Below are 20,562 nucleotides of genomic sequence, written 5' to 3'. Positions count from 1 at the left end.
CTTGGAGATTACTTGATGTTTGATTATCTACTTGTATTTTCTCCCTGTCGGGCTGAGTGTTGGGCTTTGAGGATGTTCTGTCTCCTTCATGAATTCAGTGCTAATAGGAGACCATTCTATAACCAAGGTGCTGTCAGGGTAATGCCTATATTTTCTGCCTGTACAAAGAGTCTTGGTGCATTCAATGACTTGACCAATCTCGTTGCAAAGCACTTTACAATTTTATTTGCTTTTAACATTCACTTTTGGAATGAAAAAAAATTTGTTTAGAAAAAATTTTCATCCCACTGCTCTGAATTTTCGAAAACGAATGTTGTAAATATTAAAAGAATCATCGATGATTATGTCTTTCTTTTTTGTTTCTCTTTTGTTCCTCTTTCAAAATTGCTGTTTGTATATATATATATATATATATATGTGTGTGTGTGTGTGTGTGTGAAAACCAATAAAAACTGTTAATAAAAAAAAAATAATGAAAAGAAAGAAATAATCCAAAAAGACTTATAATACATAAAAATAAAAAATTATATAAATTAAATAGAATAGTCCCACTCTAAATTATTAGGATGTGTAAGGTGAATAAAGTATAGTTGAAAAGCCCGTCTTCAAAAGACCCTTGACCCGTGTTAGTGCTCAGATCACATACCGCACTCACGAGATATTGGTGAAAAAAATGCCTTTTTGTTTTTTTTTCTCTTTTGTTCCTATTTCAAAATTGCTGTTTGTTTGTATGTATATATATATATATATATATATATATGTGTGTGAAAACCAATAACAACTATTAATCAAAAAAAAAAATTGAAAAATAATCAATCCAAAAAAGACTTATAATATATAAAAATAAAAAATATATTAAAAATTATATAAATTAAATAGAATAGTCCCACTCCAAATTATTAGGATGAATAAGGTGAATAAAATATAGTTGAAAAGCCCGTCTCCAAAAGACCCTTGACCTGCGCTGACACCGTGTTAGCGCTCAGATCACATACCGCACTCACCAGATATTGGTGAAAAAAACGCATTTTTTTTTCTTTTTTTCCTCTTTCAAAATTACTGTTTGTATATATATATATATATATATATATATATATATATATATATATAAAAAACAATAACAACTGTTAATCAAAAAAAAAATTAAAAGAAAAATAATCCAAAAAAGATTTATAATACATAAAAATAAAAAATATATTAAAAATTATATAAATTAAATAGAATGGTCCCACTCCAAATTATTAGGATGAATAAGGTGAATAAAATATAGTTGAAAAGCCCGTCTCCAAAAGACCCTTGACCCGTGTTGACACCGTGTTAGTGCTCAGATCACATACCGCACTCACCAGATATTGGTGAAAAAAATGCCTTTTTTGTTTTTTTTTCTCTTTTGTTCCTCTTTCAAAATTACTATTTGTGTGTGTGTATATATATATATATATATATAATGTGAAAATCAATAACAACTGTTAATCAAAATAAAAAAAATATTAAAAGAAAGAAATAATCCAAAAAAGACTTAGAATACATAAAAATAAAAAATATATAAACAAATTATATAAATTAAATAGAATAGTCCCACTTCAAATTATTAGGATGAATAAAGTATAGTTGAAAAGTCCTTCTACAAAAGACCCTTGACCTGTGTTGACACCGTGTTAGCGCTCAGATCACATACCGCACTCACCAGATATTGGTGAAAAAAATGCCTTTTTTGTTTTTTTTTTTCTCTTTTGTTCCTCTTTGAAAATTGCTGTTTGTATGTATATATATGTATATATGTGTGTGTGTGTGAAAACCAATAACAACTGTTAATCAAAAAAAGAAAAGAAAAAGAAAGAAATAATCCACAAAAGACTTATAATACATAAAAAAAAAAAATATCTAAAAAATTATATAAATTAAATAGAATAGTCCCACTCCAAATTATTAGGATGAATAAGGTGAATAAAATATAGTTGAAAAATCCTTCTCCAAAAGACCCTCGATCCTTGATGGACTTCTCCCAATACAGGTAGGATATAAGCCTTAGACCTCCAAAACGTAATATAAACCAACCTTCAACCTCCAGGATCAACAGAAATCACTCGCCAGTAAGGAGATGATTGATGCAGAGAAAAAAAAATATTTATAGTGTAATACTGCAAAACTCGGACAGGATCAATTTTCAAATACCAAACCACTCACATTTTCAAAAGATATAATCAGCATTTTATTGTTTTAAATGGAGCCAAAACGCCACATCACCAAGATTTTTTTGGATCTCTCAGTCAGCAACAGATGTATTGTAAGTCTTTTTTGGATTATTTCTTTCTTTTAATATTTTTTTTTATTTTGATTAACAGTTGTTATTGGTTTTCACACACACATATATATATATACAAACAGTAATTTTGAAAGAGGAACAAAAGAGAAAAAAAAAACAAAAAGGGCATTTTTTTTTACCAATATCTGGTGAGTGCGGTATGTAATCTGAGCGCTAACACGGTGTCAACGTGGGTCTAAGGTCTTTTGGAGAAGGACTTTTCAACTATATTTTATTCACCTTATTCATCCTAATAATTTGGAGTGGGACTATTCTATTTAATTTATATAATTTTTTATATTTTTTTTATTTTTATGTATTATAAGTCTTTTTTGGTTTATTTCTTTATTTTAATACTTATTGTATTTTATTTGCACTGTCTGATGTTTTAATTTTTTTTGGTGTTTACAGTAATGAGCAGCAGCATTTATTTAGGAATTATTTCATGTTTTTTTGGCGCTGGTGATTTTTTGCATAGAAAACTAATGTTGATTTGACTCCACTAACGATTAGAAAATTGAATGAATGTTCTTTAAATGAAAAATTTCAAATAAAGTTCTACTAGTGTATGTAAAGTGATTCTAAAGGCTTTTTTTTTACTTGTCCTCCAGAGGATTTCCCCCCCCCTCTTCCTGACCAGGCCAATTTTTGCGATACGGCGCTGCATTACTTTAACTGACAATTGCACGGTCATGCAACGCAAAAAATAAAAACCTGCACATGCGATCAAATACCACCGAAAGAAAGCTTTATTTGTGGAAAAAAGGATGTAAATCTCATTTGGGTGGAGAGTTGCATGACCGCGCAATTGTCAGTTAAATTAACTCAGCGCCGTATCGCAAAAAATGGCCTGGTCAGGAAGGGCAGGTAAATCCTCAGAAGGGCAAGGGGTTAGTAGCAAAAAGTTAAAAATATTGTTTTTGTCTCAAAATTGTTGGCTTTTTTTTTTTTTTGCAATACGCCGATGAATTACTTTAACTGACAACTGCGCGGTCGTGCAAATCTGCACCCAAATTAACTTTACATCCTTTTTTCCCACAAATAGAGCTTTCTCTTGGTGGTATTTGATCGCCTGTGCATTTTTTATTTTCTGCGCTATAATAAAAAAAAAGACCAACAATTTTGAGATAAATACAATATTTTTAACTTTTTGCTGTCCTCCTGAGGATTTACTTATCTTCCTGACCAGGCCGTTTTTTATGATACGGCGCTGCGTTATTTTAACTGACAATTGCCTGGTCATGCAATGCTGCACCCAAATTAAATTTACGTCCCTTTTTTCCCCACAAATAGAGCTTTCTTTTGGTGGTATTTGTTCGCCTGTGCGTTGTTTATTTTTTGCGCTACAAATAAAAAAAGACCAACAATTTTGAGTTAAAACAATATTTTTGACTTTTTGCTATTAACCACTTGCCCTCCAGAGGATTTACCCCCCTTCTTGACCAGGCCATTTTTTGTGTTACGGCCAGAGGCGGACTGACCATTCGAGCACCCAGGCACTGCCCGAGGGCCCGGGGTCAGTAGGGGGCCCCATGAGATGCCCCTGGTACCTTTCATTGGCTGTTTCATAGGCTTTTTTGGGTGTGGGCGAGGACACAGGGGCCCCATGATCCCCTATTGTCTGGGGGGCCCCATGATTTGTCAGTCCACCCCTGGTTACGGCGCTGCGTTACTTTAACTGACAATTGCGCGGTCATGCAATGTTGCACCCAAATGAAATTTACGTCCTTCCCCACAAATAGAGCTTTCTTTCGGTGGTATTTGATCTCCTGTGCGTTTTTTATTTTTTTGCGCCATGATAAACAAAAAGACCAAAAATTTTGAGGAAAAACACTTTTGACTTTGTTTTTGCGATACGGCGCTGAATTACTTTAGTTGACAATTGCGCGGTCATGCAAACCGAAATGACCAAAATGACATTTACTTCCCTTTTTTTCCCACAAATAGAGCTTTCTTTCGGTGGTATATGATCTGTGCGGTTTTTATTTTTTTGCGCTATAATAAACAAAAAGACCAACAATTTTGAGAAAAAAAAAATATATATTTTTGACTTTTTGCCATCAACCACTTGTCCTCCAAAGGATTTCCCCTCTTTCCTGACCAGGCCATTTTTTGCGATACGGTGCTGTGTTACTTTAGCTGAAAATTGCACGGTCGTGCAAAGCGGCACCCAAATGAAATATACATCCTTTTTTTCCAACAAATTGAGCTTTCTTTCGGTGGCATTGATCACCTCTGCGTTTCTAATTTTTTTTGCGCTATAAACAAAAAAAGACCGACAATTTTGAGATAAAAACAATATTTTTGACTTTTTGCTATTAACCACTTGCCCTCCTGAGGATTTACCCCCCTTCCTGACCAGGCCATTTTTTTTGTGATACCGCTCTGCGTGACTTTAACTGATAATTGCGCGGTCATGCAACGCTGCACCCAAATGAAATTTATGTCCTTTTTTTCCCACAAATAGAGTTTTCTTTCGGTGGTATTTGATCGCCTGTGCATTTTTTATTTTTTGCCCTCCAAAGGATTTACCCCCCTTCCTGACCATGCCATTTTTTGTGCGATATGGCGCTGCGTTACTTTAACTGATAATCGCGCGGTCATGCAACGCTGCACCCAAATGAAATGTATGTCCTTTTTTACCCCACAAATAGAGCTTTCATTCAGTGGTATTTGATCGCTTGTATGTTTTTTATTTTTTACGCTATAAACAAAAAAAGGCTGACAATTTTGTGGAAAAAAAACAATTTTTTTTACTTTTTGCTATTAAACATGTCCAGTAAAACAATTTAAAGAATCAAATTTCATAATAAATTTAGGCCAAAATGTATTCTTCTACATGTCTTTGCTAAAAAAAATCCCAATAGATTGTTTACGTGATGGCATTTAAAAATGGCGGTATAGATACTGGAATTTTTTTTTTTACTATTAATGGTGGCAATCAGCGACTTATAGCGGGACTGCGGCGGGCATTCTGACACTGGGGGGAACTGATTTGGTGTCACTGACATCCCCAGTGACATAATACAGTGATTAGTGCTAATAAAAAGCACTGACACTGTACTAATGGCACTGGGCAGGAAGGGGTGAACATGTGGGGCGATCAAAGGGTTAACTGTGTGCTGTGTGTGTGTTTCACTGTAAGCACACTGCTATGCAGAGCCATACAAAGCAGTGTGTAGGAGCTGACAGGGGAGATATCTGTGTTGTTTATACACAGGTCTCTCCCCCGTCGCAGATACTCTGTGATCACCGGGTGGTGGCGTGTAATTACCGTCCGGGACCCAGTGACTGACAGCCAAGACCGCAAACAGCGGCGCGGGTAGGATGTACGCACGCCCCCTACCCGGAACACCAGTGTCACCTTGTAGCAGTATTTCTGCTATAGAGCGGTGCAGAACCGGTTAAATAACAAACATGTTTATACTTATCTGCTGTGATCAACCCGGATCCTCCTCTTCTCTGGTCCCCCGCCAGCACTACTCGCCCCTCCCTCCTGTCTGGTACCCCCACAGAAAGCACCTGATGCTCCATATATCCATTCACACATGGAGCTGTGGCTCGGCCCCGCCCCCTTTCTCTTTTCACTGGCTCACTGGCTGTGATTGACAGCAGTGAGAGCCAATGGCTTCTGCGTCTGTCTCAGCCAATGAGGAGGGGGAGTCCAGGGATAGCCAAGACTCCAGTGCACATCGCTGGATTGAGAGGGGGCTTGGGTGACTATTGGGGGGACTGGGGGGGATGCTGCACAGAGAAGGTATTTTTTTACCTTCATGCATAGAATGCATGAAGGTAGAAAAACCTTGAGCCTTTAGAACCACTTCAAAGGACTACCACGGCGCTAGTCTTCCTTTCAGTATATCTGCTTGTTCATACATCCCATACGGGATGTATGGCAAGCAGATATACTGACAGGTCTGCAGGGGACCTGAATTGCACCAGCGATCAGTGACATATGTTCCTATATACTCACAAATACATGTGTTAGGAACAGGGGCAGACTGACAACTCATGGGGCCCCCGGGCAATAGGGGATCATGGGGCCCCTGTTTCCTTGCCCAAACTAAAAAAATCCTATGAAAAAGGTACCAGGGGCATCTCATAGGGCCCCCTACTGACCCCGGGCCCTCGGGCAGAGCCCGAGTTTCCAAATGGTCAGTCCGCCCCTGGTTAGGAAATGGGGTTCCTTATGGTGACCGGGAAGGGAAGGATTGGGGAGGGGAATGATGGGCTTTTAATTTAAAAAAACCAATTGAATTTCTGCACTAGGATTAAATAAAAATAAAAAAGCAGCTAGTACAGGTAATAGATACAAATAACCTCAAAACATGCAGTACCAAAAGTGCAGAGTATACAACACATAGTGTTACAATAAAGAAAAAGTGATAATTACCTCCTGCCTGGAGTTTGCATTTTCTCCCTGTGCCTGTGTGGGTTTCCTCCGGGTACTCCGGTTTCCTCCAACACTCCAAGGACATGCTGGTAGGTGAATTGGATCCTGTCTAAATTGGCCCTAGTATGTGTATGAATGAATGTAAGTTAGGGACCTTAGATTGTACACCCCTTGAGGGTTAAGGACTGATGTAAATGTACAATATATATGTAAAGCGCTGCGTAAATTGACAGTGCTATATAAGTAGCTGTAATAAATAATAAAATAAATAAAAAATCATGTCCACCATATGTGCTCAAATAAAGTTCACAAGTAAATAAAGAGTACTTCCAAGCATCGGAGGGAAAAAAGGCACCCACTCATCCAGTGAGATTCAGAGGAAGAGGAGACACCTCAGAGATCCTGGTGTCAACCAAAAGTAAATAGGAGCACTTACTGGAGCTGTTGGGCTTTCAAACTAATGAAAAGCCAGCAGCACTTTAGGAGTTGACCCCAAACACATCCATGATAGGTGGTATAGCAACACTCCGACCCTCGGTTTTCACTCCAGCCTCACTCCCAAGCAGTATCAGCATGCAAGATATAGAGACTCATGGTGCAGTATGTCCTTATATAAAAATGTATTTAAAAGATATATATTGCACTCACATTTGGTAAAAAAGCAAGTAGGCATCAAACAATTCCGGGGCTACAGCAATCCCGATTCAAACATATGACGAAACGCATCGGGTGGAGCCTAACGTGACGTCACCACGCTGAGCGGTCACTGGTCAGAATGAATATCACATTGAATTCCAATTCCATCTGAGCCTCTACTGTGTTGCACTTCAGGCTATGGGGGACCTGGGTGGCCAATCACTGCACTGAACACTATAGCATGATGGTGTAACACCATCAACTCTGATACTGAAGCATACTCAGGGTGGACTTCTGCAGCAGGGAAGCAGCAAGGAAACTTGAATAGGTAAGTATACCTTGCTGGTGGGGTTGGCTATCAAAGGAAACTTTCACTGTGCTCTGATTGGCCAAGTGACATTGCCTCTTTATTGTTAGGTCCACTCTAAGGGCTCATGTACACGGGTCGTTTGGAAAACTCTTCTGAACGATGGAAACCAACTGCTGGATAATGTAGGTTAAAAAATGTCAGTTCAGCCATGTTTGCATACCGTGTTTATGCACGTTTGCGTTTAGAAGCGTTTTTAAAAGATAACCTCAGGAGACCTTCCCAAATGCCCAGAATGCACTGAAAAATAGTAAAAAATTAACTATTTCAGACATTTTGAGAGAAATAGAGAGAGCAGAAGCAGAGAGAGCAGTATCTGTTGAGATGACCTGTCTCTTCTGGTTGTATTCACTATGGATCCCATCATGAGCATAATGCGGCACGTTCTACCATTTATTCCTTCACACGAAACCTGGAACTGACTGCGCTGGTGTACCGGGTCCATTTGAATGCATGGAAAACATTTTGCATGTATTTTTGATGATGAAAAAAGACTCCGAACAGCATCTGGACATGGAACACTTAAAAAACGCTTCTAAATGCAAACACTTAGAAATGCGTTTGGCATTTGAAACGCTGATAAAATCTACTCCTGAATGCAAGTTTGGTGCGTTAAAAAAAAAAGATTGTAAACTCAACTGCCTGTAAACGAAGATGTGTACATGGACACATAGGAAAACATGGACACATAGAAAACATGGACACATAGAAAACATGGACACATAGGAAAACATGGACACATAGGAAAACATGGACACATAGAAAACATGGACACATAGAGAACATGGACACATAGGAAAACATGGACACATAGAAAACATGGACACATAGGAAAACATGGACACATAGAAAACATGGACACATAGGAAAACATGGACACATAGAAAACATGTACACATAGAAAACATGGACACATAGGAAAACATGGACACATAGAAAACATGGACACATAGGAAAACATGGACACATAGAAAACATGGACACATAGGAAAACATGGACACATAGAAAACATGGACACATAGAAAAACATGGACACATAGAAAACATGGACACATAGGAAAACATGTACACATAGAAAACATGGACACATAGAAAACATGGACACATAGAAAACATGGACACATAGGAAAACATGGACACATAGAAAACATGGACACATAGAAATACATGGACACATAGAAAACATGGACACATAGGAAAACATGGACACATAGAAAAACATGGACACATAGAAAACATGGACACATAGAAAACATTAGGGAGAGTTCAGGGACTGCTGAAAAAAACACTGAACAGCTCCTGAACGTCAGTTTATCAGCTGCAGTGTACATGAGCCCTAAAGCTTTATTCCATGCACCAGATTTTTCATTTAACTCTAGTCCTCAATAACCATAAAATATATAAATCTTTTTTGTGTGCACCAGATACCTTTGAAAACCCAGATATTACCTTATAAACGTAGTGGTGAGATCATCACTGTGCTGTACATAGCCTGTGCAAAGAGCTGAGCTGTGGGAGGAGCCTAGCAGTTCCCACCCTCTACAGGCTTCCTGCATAAAACTACAGGAGGGGGTGGAGACAAGACCAGTCACCCTGCACACGGAGAGAGAGCAGCAGAGAGCGGTCTGTATTACAGGAAGGGAAAGTCTCACATTGGATTACTGTACAGATCTGGAAGAAATACACAAAGTACACCAAGATTCAAGGAGGAATACACACGATGAATGGATTTAGATAATATTTGCTTATCCCGGAGTTCAGCTTTAAAGATGCGACCTGAGTGTAGATCAAATGTTAATTGTAGCTGCTTGTTTGGCTATAAAAGCACTAAAAGCAGGAGCCAGTGAATTAGAGGGAACCTTGACTTCCAGACAGGAACATGATAGTAAATGTCAGTGTAATAAATGCCGCCTATGTGAGACTTGGTGCTGGGCCAGAACACAATGAGGAATTCTCCGAGAACACGCAGACATATTAATATAACACACGAGGGGGTGAGCGGGGAGAAAATCTAGATTAAAATAGCAAAAATTAATAATCAAGTCATTGCATCATCTTTAATGCAAGCTTTATTGGTAACTGTAATAATCCAAGGAGGACTGAGCAATAAACAATATAATACAATACAATAAATACAAAATAAAAAGACTTTATTCAAACAGTAAAAAAGGCCTAAAAAAACTGTTATTTTAATTTTCTTAAATTTTTTTTTAGATGGAATAGAAATGTTCTATGAATATCAGAAAAAGGACTACTCCACACTTGGGTTCTGTCCAGGGGTGGACTGACCATTTGGAAACTTGGGCACTGCCCGAGGGCCAGGGGTCAGTAGGAGGACCCATGAGATGCCCCTGGTACCTTTTTCATAGGCTTTTTTGAGTTTGGGCAAGGACACAGGGGCCCCATGATCCCCTATTGCCCGGGGGACCCCATGAGTTGTCAGTCCGCCCCTGGTTCTGTCTGCTTGCTGTCAAGTTGAATCACATGCATGCTTCTTACAACTGTTGGGGACTTTGTTGGGGACATCATTGGGGACTTCATTAGGGATTACCCCACCGGAAGAAGGAAGCTGGTGTGCTTCCAGAGGCTCCAATCATGCAAAAGGGATGGGCGCCATCGCTCTAACCAGTCCAGTGAGTCCGAATAAGAATATAAGATGGCCTCAGCCGCCACTCCGACCCCCCCCCCCCATTGATGCGTTTCACCCCTGATGGGCGGGGCAAAACGCGTCAGTGGGCATGACCAGAACAGCAGCTGAGGCCTTCTAATATACTCATTTGGACTCATCGGGCTGGTTAGAGCGCCGTCCATCCCTTTTGCGCAATGCCAATCACCTTCATCATGTTAGGCTATGTTCAGACGTGTGTTGGGCAAAATCACGCTCTTTCCAGCAATGCGCAAAAAAGTGCATCTTTCAAGCAGACACGCAGTGGTGCCATTCATTTTTTAATGGCACCCCCAAGCATCTTGCTTATGCATGCATTTTTAAAAAGGGTGAGGACCTTCTTTTGTGTGTTTCTTGCACATAAGGGCAGCCCATTGGAATGAGTGGGCTGCCCTATACACGGTTCTTGGGAAAGTTCAAAAACATGCAAAAACGCGTCCACCATGCATAGATATGGATGGAACCATAGTCTTAAGTGCAGAGCAGGGGCAGACTGACCATTTGGAAACTCGGGCACTGCCCGAGGGCCCGGGGTCAGTAGGGGGCCTTGTGAGCTGCCCCTGGTACCTTTTTCATAGGCTTTTTTGAGTTTGGGCAAAGACACAGGGGCCCCATGATCTCCTATTGCTCGGGGGCCCCATGAGTTGTCAGTCCGCTGCTGGTGCAGAGTGTAAAGCTCCCTTCACATCTAAGTGTTCTGTAAATGCATGAAAAATGTGCGCCATGTTTGCAGTGCCATTCATTGTTAATGGCGCTCCAAACACAGAGCATGGGTCAAAACGCGCAACCAGAAGGCCAAAATACTGTAAGCAGTTAAAAAACATGCAGAGCTTGGCACCCAAAAATGGTGCAGGAGCTTCTTCGGTGCTTTTGTCGCACATTTAAATGAATGAGCTGCCCTTTATGTGCAGCATGAAAACACGCAAGAAAAATCGTAAAAAAACATGCATTCACGCAATACTAGATGTGATCCCAGTCTAAAGGCTCAGGCTTAGTTAGCCCTAGCCGGCCATACACGGTTAGAGTTTCACTCCAGCTGGCTTAGAAAAACAGTTTTTTCAGACCAACCTTTCTTGTCATCATTGAGAGCCTGTTAACGAGTAACCCCCCTGGCGGTATTCCCGAGTGTAGCTCGGGGTAAAGTTTCAGTACAAGCGGTAACCCCGAGCTACACTCGGGCTTACCATGCAGCGCTGCTCCGGGATCCCTCGATCACTTACCTTGTCCTGCGCTCCCGCAATGTCCCCCCTGCAGTGTCCCCGGCAATGTAATCCGGCCGATGCCGGCATCTGTCTTCCGGGTACCGTTCCCTGTGACGTCGGGATGTACGGGGGACAGAACGGCGGGAAATTTGAAAATGACAAAAAGTGACATTCACTAAATACACTAAAATCACATAGTATAACATTCCTGTATCAAACCATTTCACATACATTTTGTCCCGAGTGCTTTGTCCGGCGCCCTGCCTGCATTTTTACTGTTCTTTCTGCCTGGAAACTGAGAAACGTCCATGGCGTCCAAAAAGCGTCCCTTTAGGTCAAAAGCGGTTTTAGACCGGCTAGAGAACAGCGATAGTAAATCAGAACCACTTGCAGAATTGAGTGATAATGATTCGTGGGGAAAATTCGTCATCAGACACTGAAAACGATTCTGTGACTTTGCTCAGCGATGTGCGAACTTGGCGCTATATTTCAAATTTCAGTGTTTTCGGTTTGATTATATTATTGAATTAAATTTATTATTACATTATTATTTTTTATGATTATTTATTAAATTATCATTTCTGATTTCGTGTCTCAAATTGGAACATACCCGGGATGTTTACTAAACTCTTGTTTGGACAGGTTTCAGTGAGTTATTCCTAAAAATTACAGGCCGACAATAAAAAAAAAATACATATTTCGATGCAAAAAAATTTACCGCTTTGAGCACAGAAATACTGACATAATCAGACCGCTAGGGAGGTTAATGATTTAGAATAGCGGGGAGAATTGTCATGATTCTGCATGCCATTCCATATCGCACTAAAATTAGGCAACATTTATTTGAGCACCATTCATCCTTAACCACTTACCCTCCAGAGGATTTACCCCCCTTCCTGACCAGGTCATTTTTTGCGATATGACGTTACTTCGACTATTGTGCAGTCATGCAGCGTTGTATATAAATTAAATTTATGTCTTTTTTTTTCCACAAATAGAGCTTTCTCTCTGTGGTATTTGATCGCCTGTGCGGTTTTTAAATTTTGTGCTATAAACAAAAAAAGACCGACAATTTTGAAAAAAACTCCAATATTTTTTACTTTTTGCTATTAAACACATAAAAATTAAAAAAAATTTCTTCATAAATTTAGGCCAAAATATATTCTGCTACATGTCTGCAAAAAACAAATTTCAATACGTGTAAATTAATTGGTTTATGTGAAAGTTATAGCATCTGCAAATGGCGGTATAGATGCTGGAAATTTTATTTTTTTTATACCAATAATGGTGGCGATCAGTGACCTATAGCGGGACTGCGGCGGGCATTCTGACACTGGGGGGGAACTGACTAACTGCCACTGACGTCCTCAGTGACACTAATACAGTGCTAATAAAAAGCACTGACATTGTACTAATGGCACTGGGCAGGAAGGGGTTAACATCTGGGGTGATCAAAGAGTTAACTGTGTGCTGTTTTACTAGGGAGAAATGCTGTGCAGAGATATACAAAGCAGCATGTCCTTGCTGGCAGGACAGAGATTTTTGTTGTTTACAAACAGGTCTCTCCCCTGTCAGCTTTCCCTGTCGATCTCTGAGTGCTGGCCGGGAATTGCCGGCCGGGACCTGATGATTGACATCCCTAGCCGCCAATAGCAAATCATATATATATATATATATATATATGTGATTTTGCAGAGCCCTGTAGCACTGCTTCTGCTATAGGGCAGAGGGCAACTGGTTAGCGGCACTGTGACGGGAGTGACTTTGTGTGGGGAGCCCATGGAACCCAGCTCAATTTGGAGAGGTGGGGAGACCCCTATCTCAGCTCCCCATATCCCTCTTATGTGTAAATCACCCTGTGCCTGTTAGGGGTACAGGGTGATCTGTCCTAATATTGGGGTGGGGGCAAGGGCGGGCTGACCATTTTGAAACTCGGGCACTGCCCGAGGGCCTGGGGTCAGTAGGGGACCCCATGAGATGCCCCTGGTACCTTTTTCATAGGCTTTTTTGAGTTTGGGAAAGGACACAGGGGCCCCATGATCCCCTATTGCCCGGGGGGCCCCATGAGTTGTCAGTCTGTCCCTGGGTGGGAGGTTGTTGATTGTTTGATGTTATGTGGTTGCATCCCATTGTTCTATTGTGCGTCTGGCTTGGGAGCAAACTATTATGGGATGTATGTGTTTATGTGTATTGGCTTGGTGGGGGGTGTCTCCAGCAGCTCTCCCCCCTGATGGGACTGTCTGCTGGTGTGTCTCTTGTTACTAAATGTAGATTGCCCTGCCCTGTCTCATTATTCATGGAGGGGGGGATTGTCCCCTGAGTGTATATATCTTGTATCTGTGTTCAAATAAACTAGTCTACCTCCTTGTTTACATCAAGACTGGTGTCATCTAGTTTTGTATGGTCTGCTGTGGTGTCTGTTGTCGGAGTTCGGACGGGGAAGCGGTAGCCTAACGGAAGTACCCAAGCGCAGTCTGGGGTTGGTTCCGTTACAGGCACCCCAAATGCTGTACGATTTTTGCCATGATTTTCGCACAACAAAACGTGCGAGAATCACAGCAAAACGCGCGTGTGTGTGTGAAACGTGCCTGGTTTGGGGTCACAATTTGGTCCCTGAGCATCTTTGCTGCAACAAACACACCTAAGGCAGCATAAGTGAATGGGCTGCCCTATCCGTAACATGCATAAACGCATGTGAATCAGTAAATAAAAACCCTTGTGAGCAGGAATGCGTGTTCCCGCCACACAATATGTGACTAGGGCCTAGGTCAAATAGTTTCATTTAAAAGCTTTTAAAATTTGTCCCAGACCTGCTATTTGAATGGAATCCCAGCTGTAGACAGGAAGTTATCACAAATAGGCTGCAGAAAATCACAGGTCTATGTGCACTCCGGCAATGGCTTCATGCCATTTCTAAGATGGATTTTCTGATGGACCAAACCTTTGTGAAGTGTGTAGATATAGCTACTGGACTCTCTGCAGTCTCTAATGACATGAAACACAATTCCCCTGGTAGGCATAGACCAACTAATCTTTACTTTGGCTTTAGGTCAGAGAAGGAAGCTTGTGATTGGTTGAATCTAGGAAAGGAAATGTTAAAATTATACTGATCTCGTAGATTTCCCTCTTCCACACTGGGGATGTTCTGGCTTTCAAAAGTAAAGCTTCTATGAGTTCCTGTTGTGCCTGTCAATCCAACGCTATTGCTTGCTAATGTCTTGTGGACAAGGGACAAATGCCCTTTGGGCTATTTAATAAAACCATTATAATAGATACAAGGTGGTAGCAAAAGGTTTTGAGACTAGTTTTGTAACACACCAACAGGTGGCAGCACAAGGCAGCATGCACAGTCACAGGGAGCACCAACCTTCATAAGTCATGTCAAACGTCTCTGTGGCAGTTTTGCCTAGGTTCACGCAAAATTTCACATTTGCTCTTTGTTCTAACTTGCTGTCCATGATGAAATTGCAGACGTGGTAATACACGTGGTCAGAATAGTACCAGTTGCACAACTCCCAATGTCCACAGGATGATGTCTTTTGGCACACTGACTTATGAAATGTGGAAAGCATGAGACTGACTCTATGTTATCATACTGAAAATAGTGTGGTGAGGGTACAAGTTCTCTTTTTATGAATACTGATACCCCATTTTATGGTCTCATTGTATCAATCATCAGTCACAAGTCATATGACATCCGTCCATTACAGTGCTGAAAACCAAAAATGTCCTCTTCCCAAATATGAAGATCCAGCTCAAAGGTCACCTTTTTTGACAATATTGCGGAGATCCAGCGATTTGTTCAGTCTCAGACAGAATTTCACGTTTGCTTTTTGTTCTAACTTGCTGGCTATGATGAAATATCAAACGTGGTAACACACGTGTTCAGAATAGCACCAGTTGCACAGCTCCCGAGGTACACAGGATGATGTCTTTTGGCACACTGATTTATGAAATGTGGAAAGCATGAGACTGCCTCTGTGTTATCATACACTGGACAAGGTGTGGTGAGGGTACAGGTTCTCTTTTTATGGGTACTGATACCCCATTATATGGTTACTTTGTAGCAATCATCAGTCACATGACATCTGTCCATTACAGAGCTGAAAACCAAAGAGGTGAAGATAGAGCCACTGAGCCCCGAGCTCCTGGAGTCTCCTGAACAGCTTCTGGTGGAGGACCTCTACAACCGAGTCAAGGACAAGATTGATGACCGCAGCTTGTTCAACACCCCCTGTGTTATGGACCTACAGAGAGAACTGCTGAAAGACCACCTGGACCACCCACTGAATGAGGTGGATGAAGTTTGGCCTAATGTCTTCATTGCTGAAAAGTGAGTTCATACTGTCAGACTGATATAGATCAATCAATAGAGATAGATAGATAGATAGATAGATAGATAGATAGATAGATAGATAGATAGATAGATAGATAGAAAGATAGGCAGGACTGGGCTGCCTTTCTCCCTCACCTGGTCCTCAAGTGCAGCCGGGTACCTCCTGCCTCTAGGAATACAGGTTGCAGGGTGTCATGGTTGTTCAGCCCAAATCAGTACTGTCCCTGGCGTGGATGATGGCCTGAGGCCTAAACTTTCCATCTTCCTGGCCTGTATACAGTTATTGCCCTCTTCCATGGGAGTGCTCACACACTTTGTCCAAGCATAGGCTTCAAAGACCCAGACAGCCAGGTTTGCACCAGTAGACATATATCTCCACCTTCCAGGCATTGGCTATGTTAAACACTTCACCCATTAGATTATCACATGGAGGCCTCTTGTTGCAATAAACATTTTCTTTACTAAAATAATCCTTCCAATTAACGAACAGTCCAAATATAAGCAGTAACACATCCAAAATACTGCTCTAAGACTTAGTAGGAACACAATGTATCTTGTAGCTTTCATCTAAGGTTGTAAAATGGCACTCTGAGTTCCTTGCTGTACCTCCTTCCATGAGTCATCCAGTCATCCCAGAGGGAAGAACAAAGGGACAAACCAATCTCCGACTTTATCAGGCTCCAGCACTGCAGATCTTAAGTCCTTCTGGGCCATACCACTCTTCTTGTGAAGCTCTAGACTGGGGAAACTGACCCCAGCCCCTCACCCAAAGGGGAGAGCATGCACCATTGGGACAGGACTTTTATTTTCCTTGGTCAGCCAGAAGTCTCCTAGACTAAGACTCCACCCACCTTTTAATGAGCGCTCCCACAATACTCCCAAAAATAAGAGGAGAAACCAACCCTTAAGGAAATATTTTTTCCTGTGTCCCCATTTAGGGAGATTCCCCCTTTCTATTTGTCCTGTTTACTTGCGACTATGGCGCAAAACCAGATCCCAACTAGCGTACACCTGTTGTAAATCTGCCTTCCACACCTACACCTCCTCCCTCCACGCTGCCAAACAAACCTACTTTCTGACCCTCATCAATACCCTCTCCCCCAATCCTCGCTGGCTCTTCTCTACTTTCAACTCTCTACTCTCTCCGCCCCCACCTCCACCCAGTACCTCACTCACCGCCCACGAGATTGCCAATCACTTCAAAAACAAGATTGAAACAATTCGCAGGGACATCGCCGTTACTCAGACTCCCACCCCACCTATCACCTCTCACGCGGTAACCCCCTCAATACCCCTCTCCCTTGGCCTCGCCACGGTCCAGACCTCCACCCCACCTAACATCCCTCACACTGAAGCCCCCTCAACACTCCGCTCCTTCGACCTTACTACCACTGAGGAGGTCACTAAGGTCTTCTCTGAAGCCCGTCTCACCTACGATCTCCATCCTACGCTCCCTCACCCACATCTTTAATCTCTCCCTCTCTTCTGGCGCATTCCCCTCCCCTCTGAAGCACACGCACATCACTCCCATACTTAAAAAGCCCTCTCTGAACCCCACTGACCCGAACAACCTTAGACCCATCTCCCTGCTGCCATTTACATCCAAACTCCTTGAGCGCTTAGTCTATAATTGCCTAAGCTCTCACCTCAACAACAACAACCTCTTCGACCCCCTACAGTCCGGCTTCTGTCCCCTACACTCCACCGAAACAGCCTTACTCAAACTCACCAACGACCTTCTAACCGCCAAAGTTAATGGCCACTACTCACTGCTCCTACTCCTCGACCTCTCCGCGGCTTTTGATACTGTTGACCACCCCTCCTCCTCAAAAAACTACACTCCCTCGGCCTCAGAGACTCCGCTCTCTCCTGGCTCTCGTCCTACCTGTCACAACGCTCCTTCAGCGTTACCTATAGCGCTACCATCTCCCCCTCACTCCCCCTCTCTGCTGGTGTCCCTCAAGGCTCTGTCCTCGGGCCCCTTCTCTTCTCCATCTACACCTCCTCCCTTGGCCAACTGATACACTCTCACGGCTTCAACTACCACCTCTATGCCGACGACACGCAAATCTATCTCTCGACCCCTCGCCTCACCCCTTCAGTCTCTGCCCGAATCACTAGCCTACTGAACGACATATCAGATTGGATGTCGCTCCACTTTCTTAAACTGAACCTCTTCAAAACCAAGCTCCTAGTTTTCCCCCCAGCCCGCGCACCCCCCCCCCCACTGACTTCTCCATCACGTCTAACAATGCCACCATCAGGCCCACATGATAGACATTATACACATAGATAGGTAGATCGATAGATAATATATAGATAACTCGACAAACAGATAGATTATAGATATTACAAAGAAAGATAGATACATTATAGGTTTGAGATAGATAGATAGATAGATAGATAGATAGATAGATAGATAGATAGATAGATAGATAGATATTATATAGATAACTTGACAGACAGATAGACTATAGATAGATAGATAAAGTGTACATAGATATATTATATAGATGGATGGATGATAGATAGAAAAATAGATGGATAGATAATACAGTTGCAAGAAAAAGTATGTGAACCCCTTGGGATTACATGGAGTTTTGCATGAATTGGGCATAAAATGTGCTCTGAACGTCATCTAAGTCACAACAATAGAAGAACACAGTCTGCTGAACATAATACTACACAAACATTAGATGTTGCCATGGTTTAATTGCACATAACATGTAAACATTCACAGTGCAGGGAGGGAAAAGTATGTGAGGCCCTAGCTTAATGACTTCTCCCAGAGCTAATTGGAGCCAAGAGTGAGCCAACCTTGACTCCAATCAGTGTGATGATATTGGATGTGTTGCTGACAGCTGTCCTGCCCTTAAAAAACACACACCTGTTTTGGGTTTACTGGTTTCAAGAAGCACTGTCTGATGTGAACCATGCCTTGCAGAAAAGAGCTCTCAGAAGACCTACGATCAAGAATTGTTGACTTGCATGAAGCTGGAAAGGGTTACAAAAGTATCTCCAAAAGCCTTGATGTTCGTGTGTCCACGGTAAGACAGACTGTCTACAAATGGAGAAAGTTTAGCACTGTTGCTACTCTCCCTAGGCGTGGTCGTCCTGTAAAAATGACTGCAAGAGCACAGCGCAGAATGCTGCATGAGGTAAAGAAGAATCCCAGAGTGTCAGCTAAAGACCTACAGAAATCTCTGGCACATGCTAACATTTTTGTTGACACATCTACAATAAGGAAAACATTAAACAAGAATGGAGTACATGTGAGGACACCACGGAGGAAGCCATTGCTGTCCAAAAAGAATATTGCAGCACGTTTGAAGTTTGCAAAAGAGCACCTGGATGTTCCACAGCACTACTGGCAAAATATACTGTGGACAGATGAAACCAAGATTGAGTTGTTTGGGAAGAACACACAACACTATGTGTGGAGAAAAAAAGGCACAGCACACCAACATCAAAACCTTATCCCCACTGTGAAACATGGCGGAGGGAGCATCATGGTTTGGGGCTGCTTTGCTGCCTCAGGGCCTGGACAGATTGTTGTCATTGATGGGAAAATGAATTCCAGAGTTTATCAAGACATTTTACAGGAAAACGTACGACCATCTGTCCACCAACTGAAGCTCCGCAGAGGATGGGCGATGCAACAGGACAATGACCCAAAGCATACAAGTAATTCAACAAAACAATGGCTGCAACAGCACAGAATACGCCTTCTGGAGTGGCCCAGTCAGAGTCCTGACCTCAACCCGATTGAAATGCTGTGGCATGACCTTAAGAGAGCGATTCACACCAGACATCCCAAGAATATTGCTACACTGAAACAGTTTTGTGAAGAGGAGTGGTCCAAAATGACTCCAGATCGTTGTGCAGGTCTGATCTGCAACTACAGGAAATGTTTGGTTGAACTTATTGCTGCCAAAGGAGGGTCAACCAGTTATTAAGTCCAAAGGTTCACATACTTTTTCCTCCCTGCACTGTGAATATTTACATGTTACGTGCAATTAAACCATGGCAACATCTAATGTTTGTGTAGTATTATGTTCAGCAGACTGTGTTCTTCTATTGTTGTGACTTAGATGACGTTCAGAGCACATTTTATGCCCAATTCATGCAAAACTCCACGTAATCCCAAGGGGTTCACATACTTTTTCTTGCAACTGTATATACAGAAGATAAATGATAGATAGAGAGATAGAATGATAGATATTAGAGAGATACTGTAAATAGATTGTTTAATAGATATTATATAGATGGACTGTAAATAGATATTAGATAGAAATATATTATATAGATAAATAGACAGACAGATAGCTAGACTATACAGTAGATAGATATGTAGATAGATAGGTAGATAGATATAGATAGATAGATAGATAGATAGATAGATAGATAGATAGATAGATAGATAGATCTGAGATAAATAGATAATTACAGTGTAGGTATGAAAAAGATAAAGATATAAAAAGACACTTAGATAGATTATAGGTATCACAAGAAAGATAGATACATTATAGGTTTAAGATAGATAGATAGTTTGATAGACATTATACACATAGATAGGTAGATCGATAGACAATATATAGATAACTTGACAAACATATAGATAGACAATAGATAGATAGATAAATTGTACATAGATATA

General features: G+C 41.4%; 1 protein-coding gene across 1 annotated transcript in view; it reads left to right on the top strand.

The window, feature by feature from the left end:
• STYXL2 (serine/threonine/tyrosine interacting like 2) overlaps positions 1-20,562 on the top strand; it is a 129,465-nt gene that overhangs the window by 96,184 nt on the left and 12,719 nt on the right. The window contains exon 4 of the mRNA XM_089691944.1: positions 15,671-15,902. Coding sequence (XP_089548070.1) covers positions 15,671-15,902 — 232 coding nt within the window. The remainder of the gene's footprint in view (positions 1-15,670; positions 15,903-20,562) is intronic.

This window comes from Staurois parvus, unplaced genomic scaffold, assembly GCF_062004578.1.
Source record: "Staurois parvus isolate SC_StPar_1 unplaced genomic scaffold, SC_StPar_1.0 ptg000574l, whole genome shotgun sequence".
Classification (NCBI taxonomy): domain Eukaryota; kingdom Metazoa; phylum Chordata; class Amphibia; order Anura; family Ranidae; genus Staurois; species Staurois parvus.
The sequence above is the reverse complement of the archived record's forward strand: the minus strand, read 5'-3'. Positions and strand labels throughout refer to the sequence as shown.